The sequence below is a fragment of the Microtus oregoni genome, unplaced genomic scaffold, assembly GCF_018167655.1.
Source record: "Microtus oregoni isolate MIOR12 unplaced genomic scaffold, Mior012 000008F_ref0000371, whole genome shotgun sequence".
Taxonomy (NCBI): domain Eukaryota; kingdom Metazoa; phylum Chordata; class Mammalia; order Rodentia; family Cricetidae; genus Microtus; species Microtus oregoni.
Window position 1 is genome coordinate 25755541 of NW_024543067.1, and position 18523 is coordinate 25774063.

The following is an 18523-nucleotide window of genomic DNA, read 5'->3' on the forward strand; positions in this document are numbered from 1 at the left end:
GGAGAGAGGCCTGGAGGACAGTAATGCCAGTCTCGCACCCTTCTTCTCACTGACTTCACCTTCTGTAACTACCTGACTCTCTAACTGTGGGTGTGGTGTGGTTGTGCAATGGAATGGGCAGTGTTGACAAAGGGACCTGGCTGAATGAGTCTTCTGGGCAGGGCAGCCAGACCACTGAATTTCCCATCTAGCTGTGTGGGAAGGAGTGGCTCTCTTGCAGATGGAATTCCTCAGCATACTAGAAAGGTTTGTTCTGGGGCTTTAGATGAAACAAACACCCTGTTTATCCGAGTTGGATCCATAAGACATTTGACATCCTTGTTATGGTGGGCCTCTTAAAAGGCCCAGTTTTCACCTACACCCATTTTTGGCACATATTTGTCTAGAGTTTTTTTTTTTGTTTTTTTGTTTTTTTTTTTTAGTCAGATTTTCATTTTTCTGTTCTCACTGCCAAGTAATTTGAGTTTAGAAGGATTTCTAGAATGAGCCTGTAGACTCGCAGTAAGGAAAAAAAAAAAACCTTTGGCTTGTGTCTGGGCTTGCCTGCAACTTCTTGGCAGGGAAAGGGCATGCTGAAGATTGGTTCTTTTTTTTTTTTAATTCTAGGAACTCAACATTTTAATTTTATTCAAGTTTTCAAACTACAAGCAATGCTTATAATCAGCTCCTCAAAATAACACTTGGGCACCGGACGTTCTGGTTGTGCTGGGAACAGCGCCATGTTTTTAGCTAGTGTGATAGATGGAGGACTACTACACATTAAAATAATTGAGTTTTGGGTAGGCAGAATTAACATAGTAAAAATGGCAATCTTACCAAAACAATCTACAGATTCAACACAATGCCCATCAAAATCCCAGCAAAATTCTTCAAAGACCTCGAAAGAATGGTATTCAACTTCATGTGGAAAAGCAAAAAACCCAGGATAGCCAAAACAATCCCGTACAATAAAAGAACTTCTGGAGGCATTACAATCCCTGACTTCAAACACTACTATAGAGCTACAGTACTGAAAACAGCCTGGTACTGGCATAGGAACAGATAGGAGGACCAATGGAACCGCATAGAAGACCTGGATACAATCCACATCTTTAAACACCTGATTTTTTACAAAGAAGCAAAAAATATCAAATAGAAAAAGAAAGCATATTTAACAAATGGTGCTGTCATAACTGGATATCAACATGTAGAAGAATGAAAATAGACCCATATCTTTCACCATGCACAAAACTCAAATCCAAATGGATCAAAGACCTCCACATAAAGCCAGCCACACTGGACCTTATAGAAGAGAAAGTGGGAAGTACACTTGAACGCATTGGCACTAGAGACCACTTCCTAAATATAACCCGAGTAGCACAGACACTGAGAAAAACAATTAATAAATGGGACTTCCTGAAACTGAAAAGCTTCTGTAAAGCAAAGGACAAGGTCAATAAGACAAAAAGACAGCCTATAGAATGGGAAAAGATCTTCACTAACCCCACATCAGACAGAGGTCTGATCTCCAAAATATACAAAAACCTCAAGAAATTGGTCACCATAATCCAATTAAAAAAATGGAGTACAGATCTAAACAGAGAACTCTCAACAGAGGAATCTAAAATGGCTGAGAGACACATCCTTAGTCATCAGAGAAATGCAAATCAAAATAACTCTGAGATTTCATCTTACACCTGTAAAAATGGCCAAGATCAAAAACACTGATGACAACTTATGCTGGAGAGGTTGTGGGGGAAAGGGAACACTTCTGCATTGCTGGTGGGACTGCAAGCTGGGACAAACCCTTTGGATGTCAGTGTAGCTATTTCTCAGAAAATTTGGAAACAACCTTCCTCAAGACCCAGGAATACCACTTTTGGGTATATATCCAAAGGATGCTCAATCATACCACAAGGACGTGTGCCCAACTATGTTCAATAGCAGCTTTGTTTGTCATAGCCAGAACCTGGAAACAACCTAAATGCCCCTCCACCGAAGAATGGATAAGGAAAATGTGGTACATTTACACAATGGAGTACTACACAGCAGAAAAAAATAATGACATCTTGAATTTTGGAGCTAGAAAACATTATTTTGAGTGAGGTAACCCAGACACAGAAAGACAATTATCACATGTACTCACTCATAGGTGGGTTTTAAACATAAAGCAAAGAAAACCAGCCTACAAACCACAATCCCAGACAACAGTGAGGATACTAAGAGAGACTTACATAGATTTAATCTATGGGAAGTAGAAAGTAGAAAAAGACAAGATCTCCTGAGTAAATTGGGACCATGGAGACCTTGGGGGAGGGCTGAAGGGGGCGGGGAGAGGCAGGGAGGGGAGCAGAGAAAAATGTAGAACTCAATAAAAATCAGTTTTAAAAATAAAATAATTGAGTTTTTAAAAACTGCATGCGAATTTAAGTGGGCATTTGTTGCCCTGAGGAAAACAAATTGTTCCTCTTCAGTCTTCTGGGACTTGGTTTCTGGGCCCTCGCAGCAGCTACCCTGCATTGAGGCAGCTGGAGCTATCCAGGGTTAGCGTGGGGGGAGACTGCTTCACAGAACATCACTGGCTCTGTCAGACAGTGGCTATTTGCTTCTTCCGTGGCTAGAACTTGTCATAGCAGATAACGGCCACCATTGGAAATAGGAGACTGGCCATTTGCTTCACGGAGGGAACTTTGCGGGTCAGTTGGTCAGTGTGGTCAGTTATAGGCTTGGTGAGCTAACATTACCTCAGCTAAAGCTCCCAACCCTGGGTTCAGCACTTCACAGGCACAGATGGTGGCTCTCAGAGACATTAATGAGTGTGTGCCCTTCCTCCTTTACACCGCCTCTGCTGAAGGAATATGGGGCCATCACTGGACTGCTTCCTTCCCTTTTCCTGTGGTTACGTTCAGTGAAGGCAGAAGACCGTGGATCTCACGTTTTGACTCGGTTCATCTCCCTGTGACCTTAGAGATCTGTAGAAGCAATGGGCTGAGGACAGCCACTGGTGCCAGTTGCACAGCTGCAGGGACAGTTTCACTGCCACCAGATGAGGCTCTGAAGCCAAGCACATAGCTCGCTAATACTGCCTAAAGCAGCATTGAGAATGGAGGGAAGATGAGCATGTCACAAGACCGAGATGCTCTGGTCACAAGACCCTGGGCGCTCTGGTAGTCTGCTGGCAGCAGTCAGGAGTCTCTTGGCTATCAGAAGTGTAAGCAGTCTCAGGGCAAAAGTGTCTTCTCTGGGAGTCACAGAGACAAGGGGTGGTCACCCATCCCACCATGTTTAAAGTGTTAGAAGTGTTAGAGGGAGACAGACCTGCTGGCTGCATCAGGAGGATGCATCAGACAAGGTCTGGTGGCCCCAGCCTCATCTTTGGAGTACAGCCCGTGCTTCATGGCTCATTACAGAAGGAGCTGGGGTGGGAGAGAACAGTCTTGGTCAAGATGAGGTCTGGTTGATCTTTGATGGGGGGGGGGGCACTCAGAAAAGTTCCTGCTGTCACCCCTGAGAGAATGTCTGGTTCTCATGAGATGATCATGCCTGCTTGGGGTACAACCTTGCCAGGAGAGGTAACAGCCTCTTTGGGCACAGTCCGCCCTGCTAGGCTCAGCGTTGCTTGTGGGTCCTTTGTCACAGCATTTACAGATGAACCCTTTTCCTGACATCTGAGATGTCTGTGAACAGAGGCAAATGCATAATCAGGGAGGAATGAGTTCATGGAGTGACGGGGCCAGTGGCTGGAGTCCTTCTGCAGCACCCTTGTGCTTGTGTGGCGGTCTTCCATCTGTGGAAGATACCACAGTGATTTGCATCCCACATCAACAACTGAATTCGATAATCTCTGTAAAGACCCTGTGTATCAAGGTTGCATCCTGACACTGAGTTTGGACCACATATGAATTTCCGCCACAACTCAAGCCTTAACATTGAGTGTAGGCAACCCTTTCCTGATGCCACCCCGCCCCCACCCCAGCACTAGCTCTGATGTCATAGGTGCATAGTGCAGATTACTGAGTAAAAATAGTGGGTGCGGTTTCTGTAGAGCATGATTTCCAAATGCAGAAACTCCACAGCGATTCCACACTGGACCTTGGACTTGCCGGCACAGGCCTGCTCCACACTTAGCTGTGTTCCTTGAGAAGCTGATCCTATTGGCCACTCTCCTCCCTCTACTTGTTTCCCTTACAGGGTTAGGCCAGTCAGCTGCATGATGGTTGTCACCCTCCGGAAGACCCTCCTATTTCTCTGGGAGGTTCTGGCAGATTGTCCTGCTGAGGCCTCCCCTCCTCTGTAAACCTCAGCACCCTGCAGGCTGCCTCATGCCAGGTCTCTTTTTAGGTTCTGTGATTGACTCGTGCAAACCACTGGGCTATCAGTAAAGGTAACATCCTAAATTTTGCTGATATATACATAAAGAAACAAACTAACAAACCATGTGTGGAGCAACCTCTCTTCTTGGCCTGTCTCAGGGAGGAAAGTTGCCTGACTTTTCTGATAGTTTCTTTGGGCCTCCCTGTCTCCCTGTCTTGATGAGGAGTGCCGTTCTCTTCCTTTCTCCCCATGGGTCAGGGTGGGAGCAGATACCTCTCCTAACCTGCCTTTTCAGCCTCAGCTTACAGCAGCAGCTCTGGGCCTGTGAGGTCAGACAACGCTTTCACAGGGGTTGCAGATCAAATAGCTTGCATATCAGATATTTACATTACAATTCATAACAGTAAAATTACAATTATGAAATAGCAGTGAAATAATTTTTTGTTTGGAGGATCACAGCAACACGAGGAACTTCTTAAAGGGTTACAGTATTAGGAAGGTTGAGAATCACTGCCTTAGAGACTAGAGGAGAGCAATGGCGCTAAGCTGGGTGGATGACAGAGTGTAAACGGCCAAACAGTCCTGTAGCGCCCGTGCCACTACAAGACAATATGTGAGCCCGGAACTGAGCTGGAGACTTAAAAACATACAGAGAGAGACGCGGACATGGGCCATCCTTGATACAAGAATGCCAAACTTAATTGTGCTTGGGGCAGCTTATATAGGGATTCTTGGCCATGCCCAGCTCTTGGGGTCTTTCAGCTGCAGACTCATCAGGCTTAGAGCAGCTGCAGGCACAGCTGTTTTACTCAGTTCACCCCATCAGGCAAAGGGTCTGAAGCAAGCGAAGAAAGTTAAGTATAACATGGGGGGGGGGGGCCTGCTCACTGGCTAACTCTCACATCTTGATTAACCCATTTTTCTGATCTGTGTTAGCCATGTGGCTCAGTACCTTTTTTCAGTGGGGGCAGATCACATCCTGCTGCTTCAGTGGTCTGGGCAGGAGTGGGAGGAATCAACTTCCTCCCTTCCTCCTTCCCAGAATCTCCTGTTCTCATTGTATTACTTCTATTTCCTGTCTGGTTTTCCCGCCTATACTTCCTGCCTGGCCAATCAGTGTTTATTTAAAACATGATTGACAGATTACAGACAATTCTCCCACACCACTTCCCCCTTTTTTTTAAAAAAAAAAGGAAAATATCCATCATTTTTTGGGAATGTGGGCGTAGTATTCCAGGCTACTTCCAGCTGGTTGGGGGTGCTGATAATCTTATGGGTACCTAAAGAAAATTTAGAGTTATGATCAAGTCTTGACTGAAGTATCCTGTGAGTCTTGATCATATCAGGCAGCAGTCTTGAACTTGTTTTGGATGAAGAACTCAGACATCTGGGCCGTCTATTTCTGCCAGAGGTTTCTCAGATGACCTTCCTTGATCAAAGCTTATTTTTCTTAACTGAGTAAATCCACAGCCTCTCATTTTCTGTGGAAACAAAAGCAAAATCTCTTCTCCAACGTAACATACCTTTTGACTTCAATTTTGAAGCCAAGGTAATTTCAAAATACCTACCTTGGATTAATTCTGCAGCATTTATAAGCAATTATCTTTTAGCAGCTGTTGCTCCTTCCTCAGCATTCAAACAATTTAAAGAGAGCATAATAGCATACAGTATCAAGATTCTCTGTGTATTTTCCATCTTTACATGGCTTTATTTTAACCTCTGTTTCTTTTATTTTTACTTTTAACTTTTGGTTTTCTGAGACAGGTTCTCTGTATATCTTCGTCCTGGAATTCCCTCTGTAAACCAGGCTATCCTTGAACTCACAGAGATCCATCTGTCTCTGCCTCCCAGGCTACTCTATTTCTTTTCTTTTCTTTTTTTTTTTTTTTTGAGAACTTTAATCTTTAGCCTGTATATATTTTTAACAGACTATAAACTATTTAGAGGTTTTCTTCCTCGTTGAATCTCTCTTTACTGTATATCTTTTTCTGACCACATGGGTCTTTAATTTGCTAAGGAATATGGAGAATTTTTTTGTCACAACTCTATGGTGTTTCAAGGTCCTTGCCAGGAAGCAAACTGCAACAGTGTGTAAACAACACTGAAAAGCTCCTATGGCATTTCAAGATCTTTGCCAGGAAGCAGGCTGTAACATTGTGTCCATAGCTCCATAGTCTGGACCTCCTGCTTGAAAGAGTCAGAGTTTTCCCTGGCAGGAAGGCCCAGAAAGCCTGCACTTTAAAGCGCAGCTTTTTTTCCTGCAATGGCTGAAAACCAAAATGCTTTACTCTAGTCTTTCCCAAGCTTTCTCAGGTTTTCTGTGAATGCAGTTATTCACGTGGGCGCCATTCTGTAACATGAGCAGGGACCTGCTTGCTGTTGGGGTTTTTGTCCTGCCCGGTATCCCCAGCTGTTTAGGCCCAAAGAAAATCACACATAGGTCTCCATTAATTATAAGCTGATTGGCCCATTAGCTCTAGCCTCTTACTGGCTAACTCTCACATCTTGATAACCCATTTTTCTGATCTATGTTAGCCATGTGGCTCAGTACCTTTTTTCAGTGGGGCAGATCACATCCTGCTGCTTTGGTGGTTTGGGCAGGAGTGGGAGGAATCAACTTTCTTTTTTCCAGAATTCTCCTGTTCTCATTGTGTCATTGCTACTTCCTGTCTGGTTTTCCTGCCTATACTTCCTGCCTGGCCAATCAGCGTTTATTTAAAACATGATTGACAGATTACAGACGATTCTCCCGCACCAGTCAAGGGGCCTAGGGGTCTACAGCTACCAACAGCAAAGTTTCTCCCTAACAATGCCAGCTGGCTGGCCAGCTTGTTGTCCTGACATTGCTGTACACATAATGACTTTGTTAACTGATTTAGATACTCATCAGTCCCTGAATGTTGAAAAGAGGGAGAACATCAGGCTTTATGTGGTTATCATTTATATAAAATATTTTATTAAATTTATTCATTGTGAGTATACGAACACGCGCATACGCACATGTACACCATAGCACACGTGTGAAGGTGGGGAAAGTTTGAGAGTATTCTCCTCTTGTCATGAGGGTCCCAGGGATCAAACTGAGCTCCTCGCCCTGGCGGCCAGCACCTTTACCCACTGAAGCCATCTCCCGAGCGTAGTTACCTGTTGTTTTTGTTCTTTGAGACAGGATCTTGCCTTGTAACCCTGGCTGGCTCTAAGCTTGCGACTCCCTGCTTCAGCCTCCTGAGAACTGCTTACCAGGTGTGTCCTCCTTGCCCAGACTGACAGTCATTCACAAAGGAAATGCATAACCTTCAATTATATTTCAGGAGAGGGGAGCTGAGTCACCAGGCATGAACTCTGACCTTAAGGAGAGCATCCTTCCATCCCAGCTCTTATGTCTGAACCTTAATAGCAGGTCACCCTTTGGAGTATTTTACTAGTTTTAGAAACTTCCAGCCACTTAGTTTTTCCTCATGTTTCTAATGTGTTTCAGCACATTAGACTTTCCGAGCAGGGAACTAATGCTCTCCTGTCCTGTTTTTGCCCATGTGGCTTTACAGGTCTGAAGAGTGGCTGGGAAGCAGCGTTGTTGGTTGTTTTGTTCCTTAGACACCACTCTGTTAACACCAGGACAAGAAGACTGCCGTTCACTGTTTGGTCACAGTAGAATTCATGCAGCAGTGTAGAATGTGATTGGACAGTATAGTGTTCAGGACTGAATAGTAAAGGTTGGTTCAAGTGAGGCACCTACAAAACAACAACAACAAAAATCATGAATAACCCTGGGAGAGAACACAGTAGAGGAGCAAGGTTGTGAGCGGCTAGATACACCCAGGATTTAAGTGTCTGGGTGTGGAGGAGCAATGCCCGTAAAACCAGCCTGTACAGTTAAGCTTGAAATTCTCTAGTCTTCAGAATGGTTGTGGAGGACAGGAGGGTGGTGTGTGGAGTCGTGATGGCTACCACCAGCAGAAGGAATGGCGACCTTGGTGCTGCCAGGGCAAGAAGGTGGGCCCCGTGATTAGCTTCTTCGTCTTTGCTGTTTGTGAGGGGAAATGGGCAGCAAGGGAAACCAGTAAGCTTTTCTATCTCCAAGAGATGGAAAGCCAACACAGAAACAAACACCACCATCTTCTGGAGTCAAAGGCTCTTTCCGGGCCTCCACCCCACACGTGTGAGGACTGTCAGCAGCTGCAGAGCTGCAGAGTGCTACCCTGTGGACTGCCACTGTAGAATGGCTTGTCTGCTCACACGGAGGGTTTATGCTCCCTCAAGGGAAATGCCTACTGAGTAAGACTTAAAGGAGACATTTTGTGTTGGGAGTTTACCTTAAGGAGACTGATGTCTCTGTCCCTTTTTCACGCACACAATATTTCATACCAAAAAAATATGACCTGGCATGGGCTGAGGCATTGGTACTGCCAACCAGCACTGCGGAAGTGTCTTTGCAGCTTTCAGAAACACATCCTTCCACCTGGGGACCCCATCACCGCACAGAATGGCCACCTGACTGCGGGCGTTCCTGCGGGGACTCTGGGAATGGAAGTTGTTTCCCCTTGTAAAGAATACCTCTGCTTGCACACCTGCAGCTACTGCTGTCCTCAGTGGTCCTGAAACAATGCGGCAGAGAACCTTACACTTCAAGGCCTTCTCGCTTTCCCCTTCAGGGTTTACTCCTCTAGACCAGAAATGATTCATTACATGTGGGAAGGGGCCTGTAATCACAGCACCCAGGCTGCAGTGTGACTGTCACAAGCCGAGGCCACCCTGGGCTGCATAGCAAGACCCTGACTCCAAAAACCAAACAAAACAGTATGGTTTAAAAGTTGAAAATATGGGGGGGGGGGGGCGTGGCACACTCCTTTAATTCCAGCATTTAAGAGGCAGAGGCAGGCAGGTCTCTGAGTTCTAGGCCATCCTGGAGAAAAACAAAAAACCCTAAACTGTGATAGAAAGCATGGTATAGCTCTGTAGACGTGGGCCTGGTCTGTTGACAGTCGGTGCTGTTGTTGGTGCAGCTCCCCTGCTCCTGCCCTTGTTAGACTCTGTGTGGGGCCATGGCAAGTGGCAGTGGGTGGGATCTTTTACTCTAGATCTTAGCAAGTTTTCCTCTTGGCATTTTTTTTTTTTCCAGAAAATACCACTGTGCATATGGCTTCCAACCAGACCAGTAAAGTTAACAACAGCACTTTGAAGCCATTAGTAACTTCAGGACTGCCAAGAAATGTCACAACTGTCACTGTGAAACCTGCAACTATTGCTAAAACATCAACACCAAGGGTCTCATCACACGTGACTTCTACTGCCTCAAAGTCTACACCCAAAGCAAGTGCTTCCCCAAAATCAACCCAGACGGCAGCATCCATGATGACCACAGGCCACAACAGCTTAAAGACATCTATAACGAGTACGTATTAAAATTACTTCTATTCCTGTGCTGTAAATTAGTTGTTAAATGCCACATTAAAGCAGCATTTCATTCTGCAAAAATACAGAAACTTTTATGTGCCAAATTTTCTCCTGTTCCCACATCCATTTCTTCCTAGAGATCCAGGCTTCAGAACATGCAGTGTTTAAAGCGCAGGTATCTGTTGTGTTTCCTTCTAGTCACAGCGACTGTCCATTCTGACAAGAGCAAAGGATCAAAGTTCGACACCGGCAGCTTTGTTGGAGGAATAGTGTTAACTCTGGGAGTCCTGTCTATTCTCTACATTGGATGCAAAGTGTATTATTCAAGGAGAGGCATTCGGTATCGAAGCATGTAAGTTTGGCTGTTCTACATAGCTTTCTCATGACCAGGAGCAGAGTCAGACCAGCATCCTCTTGAGAGACCTCTGCTATGCTCGTGTGCAGATGTGTGCTCATAAAGGAAAACACATCTGTAAGCATACTGGTTTCCCTCGGATCAAACACTGCTTACCAGCATTTACCACACTCCTTTTGTTGACTTTTACCACGCATCATAAGAAATGGCATACCAGGTTTCATCAACTTAGTCCACATGCCCTGTATATGTCAGTGGTACCAAAGAGGTTTTTTGGTTAAAAACATGGTTTTTGCTTTTTGTGATAAAAGACATAGACACAGAGGAAATTCTTCTGCTTAATTTTCCTGGTGATAGTAGTTACTTAAGGTACTAACTCCGTAAACCAGGTATGGTGTCCATGGCTTATAATCCTAGCCTTTACAGTTGGCTGACTTCCGAATTTTGCCCTTCATGGGGTAAGTTTTCCCTCGTGTACATGACCAGGTAACGGCATGCCCCCCATGAAAAGTCTCAGGGATTTGACTTTGGGCCTGTTTGGCAATCTTAACCACTGCAATATTCTGGGTATGCACAAAACTTAGAGCTATGCTGAGGAGCAATAATTAATTTTGATTGTAGAAATAGAGATTATTCTAAAGTTACCTTCCTTACAAATAATAATTTTACAGTGATTTAAATTTTCTATATTTTACAGTGATGAACATGATGCCATCATTTAAATTACTCCACTGGCCAAGGAAAGAAGAGAGACTGCAGCCCTATCAAATAGTTTGGTTTATATTAGCCTGAAATATTATTTTCTTGGAAATAGTATAAGCAAGTCATATATAAAATGAACAATGTGTTCCATGAATATCTGAAAATCCCTTATTATTAAAGGTAAAGGGTGTAGTCTGGGCAGTTCATTGATTTTGGAGCTAACAGGTAATTTATCCAGTGATTAAGTTTACTTTAGAAAGTCATAGCAAGACAAGTCCTATCCTTCAGAGGATGCCATGACACTGGTTGTCACCGAGGGGCAGGATCCCACAGAATTGCAGAGCCTATTGCAGCGGTGTCTGGTTGGTCACATAACAAACCTAAGTGCCATTCAGTGCTGGGGTGTGTCCTGATTTACACCTTGGGTTCCACAGCTCAGCTAACCAGCAAACCTTAGGAAGCCCCCGCATTTTAGGGTTTCTAGTCAGGGTTGACCTGGCGAGAACTTGCGCTCCGATGCATCCCTCACAGCACTGTGGAGCCTGGCCTTCACTAACCACCTTTTCTCAGCTCTCCGTCTCTGCTTCTTCCTTTCGGCATGAATTGCAGCATGCTGCCGCACTTGCCATGCTTCTCAACTGCAGCAGGCCTGGCAATCTAGGAGAACAAGTGGACTGCCGCTGTGGGCACCTGTCACACCGCTGGAAACCGCTGTGCACACGCGCTTGTCAATTAAGTTTTAGTGAATGCTTTTCAGGCAATGTAGAGCTGCTCTCCATATTCAGAAATTTTATATGACACCCAAATCAGTGTTTAGAAATCTATATTGGCAGCAAAATGCTGTTTGGTAAACCAGGGATCATGACCCCTACCCCGCCCCAGGTCAATAAACCTACAGGGTGGAGATGCTGTATTTTTTACACTATCAACTTACTCAGTTTTGAGAAAATTACTTTTTTATACTAAGCTGTATTTTGGAGTAAATTCCAACTTCCTTATCCCCAGGCCCATTCCTTGCCCTGGAAAGGGAGCTACATCTGGTCCCCCCAGCAGCTACATCTGGTCCCCCAGCAGCTACATCTGGTCCCCAGCAGCAGCATCTCTGCATTGAGTTCTATAGTTTATTCCAAGTCAAACTCAGGGTCAAGTTTAACAGAGGAGGTGTTTAGTGTCAAAATACTAATATAATATTTCTATTGCAGAGGGCCAGAATAAATTACAGGAATTTCTGAAAGTGTAGCAATAAGCCAAAAATGTCCTAATGAGTGCTCACCTGTTACAGCTAAAAATCTAAGCGTAACTTTTGTAATCTGCTGCTGGTTTTCAAAAAACTAAAACTACCAGGAAATTTTTATATAAATTAGAATCATTTCTACTTGCTGTATATAAGGGCCAACCAATGTGTTAAAACATTGACTCCTCAAATCTACATTAATCCAGAGAGAAAGGAGGAAATGTTAGGAAATGGGGCACGGGCTTAGGCTGGTCTCAAGTGTGGGCTGACGGGAAATTGGTGCTTTCCTCTCTTCAGGATGAGGTTGAAGATGCTGTAGAGGTGAGGGTCTTGTTTGCTGCGTCCCTGATACTGCAGTCCTGGCTAATGAGCTCCTTGAAGACTTGTTTCTTCAGCACTTTGAAGACAGAACCACTTTCTTAAAGTGCTGTCTTAGAAACTTTAGAAGCTTGCCCTACTTTCCTCTGATTTGGGGATTAAAAAGTAAAGGTACATTTTTTTTTTAATTTGTTACTTTCAAATACCAGGACTTTTATTGAAGGGATTTCTTTTTAATCTGCCAAAATGGAGCCCATTTCCTAGGCATAAGTCTGTCTTCCAAGACCGGCTTCAGCAAACGCTCGCCCTTCCTGGCTTCCCTAGAGAGTATGTTAGGATAAAACAGTCCTAGATGGTCATTGTACACCAGGCAAGGCTACTCTGGCTTTAAATTTTACTTCAGAAATTCTATGAAAGGGATAATTCTAAGGTAGAGAAATTAGAGTTGGTAACATATTTTATGATGCCATAATTTTGTATCTTCTGGGAACATTGGCAAACTCTTGTTACTGTTTGTCTATAATGACCAGTTTTGGTATCTCCTTGTTACTAAGATCTATTTTTAGAATAAAATCTGTTCTCCATTCAAAGTTTTTAGTGTTTGGTTGAATATGTCCAGAAGCTCCTGTTTTATTTACCCAGTATAGGATCCTGTTGCATGCACAGCAAAGGCTGCTTTACATCGGAGCCGGGCCTTGGATGGTTTATCTCACAGCAAAAATGTCCTTTCCCTGACACAGGCTTTTAAAGTTTGCAGTGGGGTCTCTCATTTCTTCTGTCTTCTTGGGTTCGGTTTCTTTTGCACAGATTAGCAACCATCCATTTTCACCAGAGGCTGCCACCCCACAAACACATCACTCACCACACGGCAGGCCCTTCCTTAGTCCTGAATCAGAGATGCCATCTCTCCCGACCCTGCACAAACTCAGAACACTCCAGACTTACGTTCTAAGGTTGCACCATACCTTCCTATGCGTCCATCGTGGGAGACATCCCAGATCAAGCTTGTTTGGACATGGACCCTCAAGCCACGCCTACATTTAAATAACAGCTTGGCTCCAGGCCTGGACGTCCAACCAACATCAGTGCTTAAAAGGCTTGTCTCTGGGCCCCCAGCACCACTGTGTAATGTGCCAATTTATTAATACTGGCTCCTGCAGTCACCATAGAGAACGCAGACCTCACGTTCACCCTGCAGCCACTGTAGCCATGTGCATGCTACAAAACCCTGAGCTACTCAACAGTACAGAGCTCTGGGGACCCTGCGGTGTCTGCCAAACCTGCCTCAGCTGCCAGCTGTCCCTCGGTTGTGCCTTTTCATCCACAAGTGTGAGTGCTCTGTCCCAAAGCCATCCTAAAAGTGACAGTGCCTCTGAAGGCACAGAAACCAACAAGAAATATGAAGTCAAGCAGACATGGATACCAGTCAGCCGCTTCCAGGAGCTCGGGATCTCCAAACTACTAATATGCAATAATTCAGGGTAATCATTTTAAGGGAGAGTAACCATCGGAAGATAACAAACACAGTTCAACATAATCACACACATGACAGTGGAGATTGAGGCACGGTGAGGTGTTAAGTCTACATACCTGTAAGGAAACAGCATGATACTCGGCCTATAAAAAATGTTTCTTGCCTATGTGCGGGGGAGGGGTGTTTATCCATGATTGGTTGGCTACTTGCTTTTGCGTTCATCCATGGTGGCGCAGAGTATTATGGGAAGAGATATCAAGATAACAGAGGAAGCTCTTTCTGTGGTATCTGCAAGTGACTGGACCCAGGACTTCAAAAGATACCAAAATCCACTTAAAATTATCACTAGTGTACTTACAGTATATACCTAGTACATGGAAAACACTATATAACTAGTGTACTTACAGTATATACCTAGTACATGGAAAACACTGTATAACTAGTGTACTTACAGTATATGCCTAGTACATGGAAAACACTGTATAACTAGTGTACTTACAGTATATACCTAGTACATGGAAAACACTATATAACTAGAGTACTTACAGTATATACCTAGTATATGGAAAACACTATATAATAGAGTACTTACAGTATATACTTAGTACATGGAAAACACTATATAACTAGAGTACTTACAGATTATACCTAGTACATGGAAAACACTATATAACTAGAGTACTTACAGTATATGCCTAGTACATGGAAAACACTATATAACTAGAGTACTTACAGTATATACCTAGTACATGGAAAACACTGTATAACTAGTGTACTTACAGTATATGCCTAGTACATGGAAAACACTATATAACTAGAGTACTTACAGTATATACCTAGTACATGGAAAACACTATATAACTAGAGTACTTACAGTATATATCTAGTACATGGAAAACACTATATAACTAGAGTACTTACAGTATATATCTAGTACATGGAAAACACTATATAACTAGAGTACTTACAGTATATACCTAGTACATGGAAAACACTATAACTAGAGTACTTACAGTATATATCTAGTACATGGAAAACACTATATAACTAGTGTACTTACAGTATATACCTAGTACATGGAAAACACTATATAACTAGTGTACTTACAGGATATACTTAGTACATGGAAAACACTATATAACTAGAGTACTTACAGGATATACCTAGTACATGGAAAACACTGTATAACTAGTGTACTTACAGTATATACCTAGTACATGGAAAACACTATATAACTAGTGTACTTACAGTATATACTTAGTACATGGAAAACACTATATAACTAGAGTACTTACAGTATATACCTAGTACATGGAAAACACTGTATAACTAGAGTACTTACAGTATATATCTAGTACATGGAAAACACTATATAACTAGAGTACTTACAGTATATACCTAGTACATGGAAAACACTATATAATAGAGTACTTACAGTATATACCTAGTACATGGAAAACACTATATAACTAGAGTACTTACAGTATATACCTAGTACATGGAAACACTATATAACTAGTGGTCTAAGCCACAGATGTGGATGACAAAGTATACGGTCATCTGAGAAAAAAAGGTGTGAAGAAATGAGACCTACAGCCTATGAACTAGCAGCACAGCTGAAAATGCTGAACACAGTATTAAAGAAAAATCACGTAGCTAAAAATGCCCCAATTTCTGGGGGAAATTTTTTTTAAATCCAGGTATGGAAAGATTCAAAGTCACAAATCATATTTGATTCAAAATGGATTACACTGTGACATTACAACCAAATTGCCAAACACTGGTAGAATCCGGAACTCAACAAAAAGATGTGCCACCCCACACAAAAGGCTTCAACTTTACCATCAAGATCTCAGTGCAAACCTGGCATGCTGGAAGAGTGGGGGGAAACAAAGACCCAACTAAATGGGGCTGTCTATCCGACACAGTGATAGAGACTTGCCAAAACAAGTGTGCTTGGTGGTCCATTATTACTCCTAGAGGAGAGAGCCTTCCAGAGTGCTTGTGTGCGTTTGCAGGGACAGCAGCTCTACTGCTGGTGGGCATATGACGTGAAAGGATAAGTTCTTACTACTTGTGTATTAAAAAAGTGAGAATAATCAACTTTGAATATATTTAATAAATTCCTTAAATCTAAATGAACTAAAACCTCTAGTCAGAACCATTTTCTGAGCTGGAAGATGCTCGGTGGGTACAGTGATCATTGTGTAAGTACCAGGAGTTTGGATTCCCAGCACCCACATAAGAGCTAGGGGTGGCAATGCATACCCATAAACCCAGTGGTGGGTAGCAGAGACACCAACAGACCCCTGGGGCTTGTTGGCCAGCCAGTCTGTCCAAAAAGGTGAGCTCTAGGTTCAGTGAGAGACTCTGTCTCAAAAAAGAAAAAAAGAGATGGAAGTAGAGGAAGATGCAAAGTAGAGGGATGTAAATCGTGAAGTCATCCTCTGACCTCTGCATACACATGTGCAGATGAACACACGCTCACCACATCCTGAAGTCACCCTCTGACCTCTGCATACACATGCGCAGATGAACACACGCTCACCACATCTAGTCACCCTCTGACCTCTGCATACACATGCACAGATGAACACACGCTCACCACATCCTGAAGTCACCCTCTGACCTCTGCATACACATGCGCAGATGAACACACGCTCACCACATCCGGAAGTCACCTTCTGACCTCTGCATACACATGTGCAGATGAACACACGCTCACCACATCCTGAAGTCACCCTCTGACCTCTGCATACACATGTGCAGATGAACACACGCTCACCACATCCTGAAGTCACCCTCTGACCTCTGCATACACATGTGCAGATGAACACACGCTCACCACATCCTGAAGTCACCCTCTGACCTCTGCATACACATGTGCAGATGAACACACGCTCACCACATCCTGAAGTCACCCTCTGACCTCTGCATACACATGCGCAGATGAACACATGCTCACCACATCCTGGTCACCCTCTGACCTCTGCATACACATGTGCAGATGAACACACGCTCACTACATCCCGAAGTCACCCTCTGACCTCTGCATACACATGTGCAGATGAACACACGCTCACCACATCTAGTCACCCTCTGACCTCTGCATACACATGTGCAGATGAACACACGCTCACCACATCCTGAAGTCACCCTCTGACCTCTGCATACACATGTGCAGATGAACACACGCTCACCACATCCTGAAGTCACCCTCTGACCTCTGCATACACATGTGCAGATGAACACACGCTCACCACATCCTGGTCACCCTCTGACCTCTGCATACACATGTGCAGATGAACACACGCTCACCACATCCTGAAGTCACCCTCTGACCTCTGCATACACATGTGCAGATGAACACACGCTCACCACATCCTGAAGTCACCCTCTGACCTCTGCATACACATGCGCAGATGAACACACGCTCACCACATCTAGTCACCCTCTGACCTCTGCATACACATGTGCAGATGAACACACGCTCACCACATCTAGTCACCCTCTGACCTCTGCATACACATGTGCAGATGAACACACAAGCACACCACTGAATAGGTTTAATAAACAATACTCAACTTCATGCTCCTTGTGAGAAATTCACCTTGCTTTTAAAGACAAAGTTGAAAAGTGTGGAGATGGAAAAAGATATTTGTATATGAAAAAAGCAAAGTCTACATTTAGATGTATCAACTAAGTTAAAAACTGAAAGAAGGTTAGTATATGATAGGTCAGTCTGTCAAGGGGATCTGTGTAAAACACTTAGCTGTGCTGTATGCATAAGAGAGATCCTCAATACCACAGTCAGTGATAAGCATCATACAGAAAGTCAGCAGGCTTATACTACATAGAACAAAAAGGTTTAAATCATAGGAATAAAGCAGACCTAAAAGGCTATAGTAGTGCCTATATATAAAATAAATCAGAGCTAATATAATAACACTCCAAAATAGGAAAAAAGTGTGCAAATCATACATGTGATATGGGTTAACATTTAATTTTATAAGGACCTCAACGGTAAAAAAGTATATATATTAAAAATGGGCAAAGTACCTGGAACATTTTTTAAAGAATGTATACAAATGCCCAAAGTGTTCATGAAAAAATCTGATGCACATAATTAACCGTCAGAGACATGCAAATTAAAGTCACAGTGAAATCTCACCTGACCTGTTCCATGGCCATCAAAGGGGAGGGGGGCAGGGTAAAGGTTGAGAGAGGCTAGAGGAGCAGCCATTGCACAGCTGTTACCAGCAAAGTATGTTGGCACAGCTGCCGTCATGGAAAACAGCAGAGAAGTACCTCCAAAAGTTGGACACAAGAACTGTGCACGCTGTCATTCTTACTACTGGGTCAACACCCGAAGAGACGGGTCAGTGTGGTAAGATCTGCATGGATAATGTGTCAGGACACACAACTGTAGCCACAAACCCCTAGTCCTGCTGGGAAGCGTGTGCGCAGGTGTTAAAAGGGGGTCTGGGAACTCTGGACGTCCCACTTCATTAAGCATCACACCTAAAGCTGCCGAGGTCCTCTGAAGGAACGGGTTTCTTGGACTGGCTTGCAGGGTGTGATCTGCAGAGTCTAACAATGGCTGTCTCAGCCGGTGGTTGTTCAGTCCACAGGGCTGCATGTCTCAACAGTCCCAGTCTGATACTGAAGGCCTGGAGGACCTGGTTTGCAGAGGACAGTGAAATTCTGAAGAAGTTGCTTCTAATATCAGTGAAGGAATGCTACAGCAACGAAA

The 18523-nt window shown here is 43.7% G+C and overlaps 1 protein-coding gene across 1 annotated transcript in view; it reads left to right on the top strand.

Moving 5' to 3' along the window:
- The window catches only part of Tmem123 (transmembrane protein 123), a 36488-nt gene extending 23602 nt beyond the window's left edge, over positions 1–12886 (top strand). Inside the window, exons 3-5 of the mRNA XM_041657823.1 lie at positions 9413–9685; positions 9886–10039; positions 10740–12886. Coding sequence (XP_041513757.1) covers positions 9413–9685; positions 9886–10039; positions 10740–10764 — 452 coding nt within the window. The 3' untranslated portion in view covers positions 10765–12886. The remainder of the gene's footprint in view (positions 1–9412; positions 9686–9885; positions 10040–10739) is intronic.
- The last annotated feature ends 5637 nt before the right edge of the window (positions 12887–18523 follow it).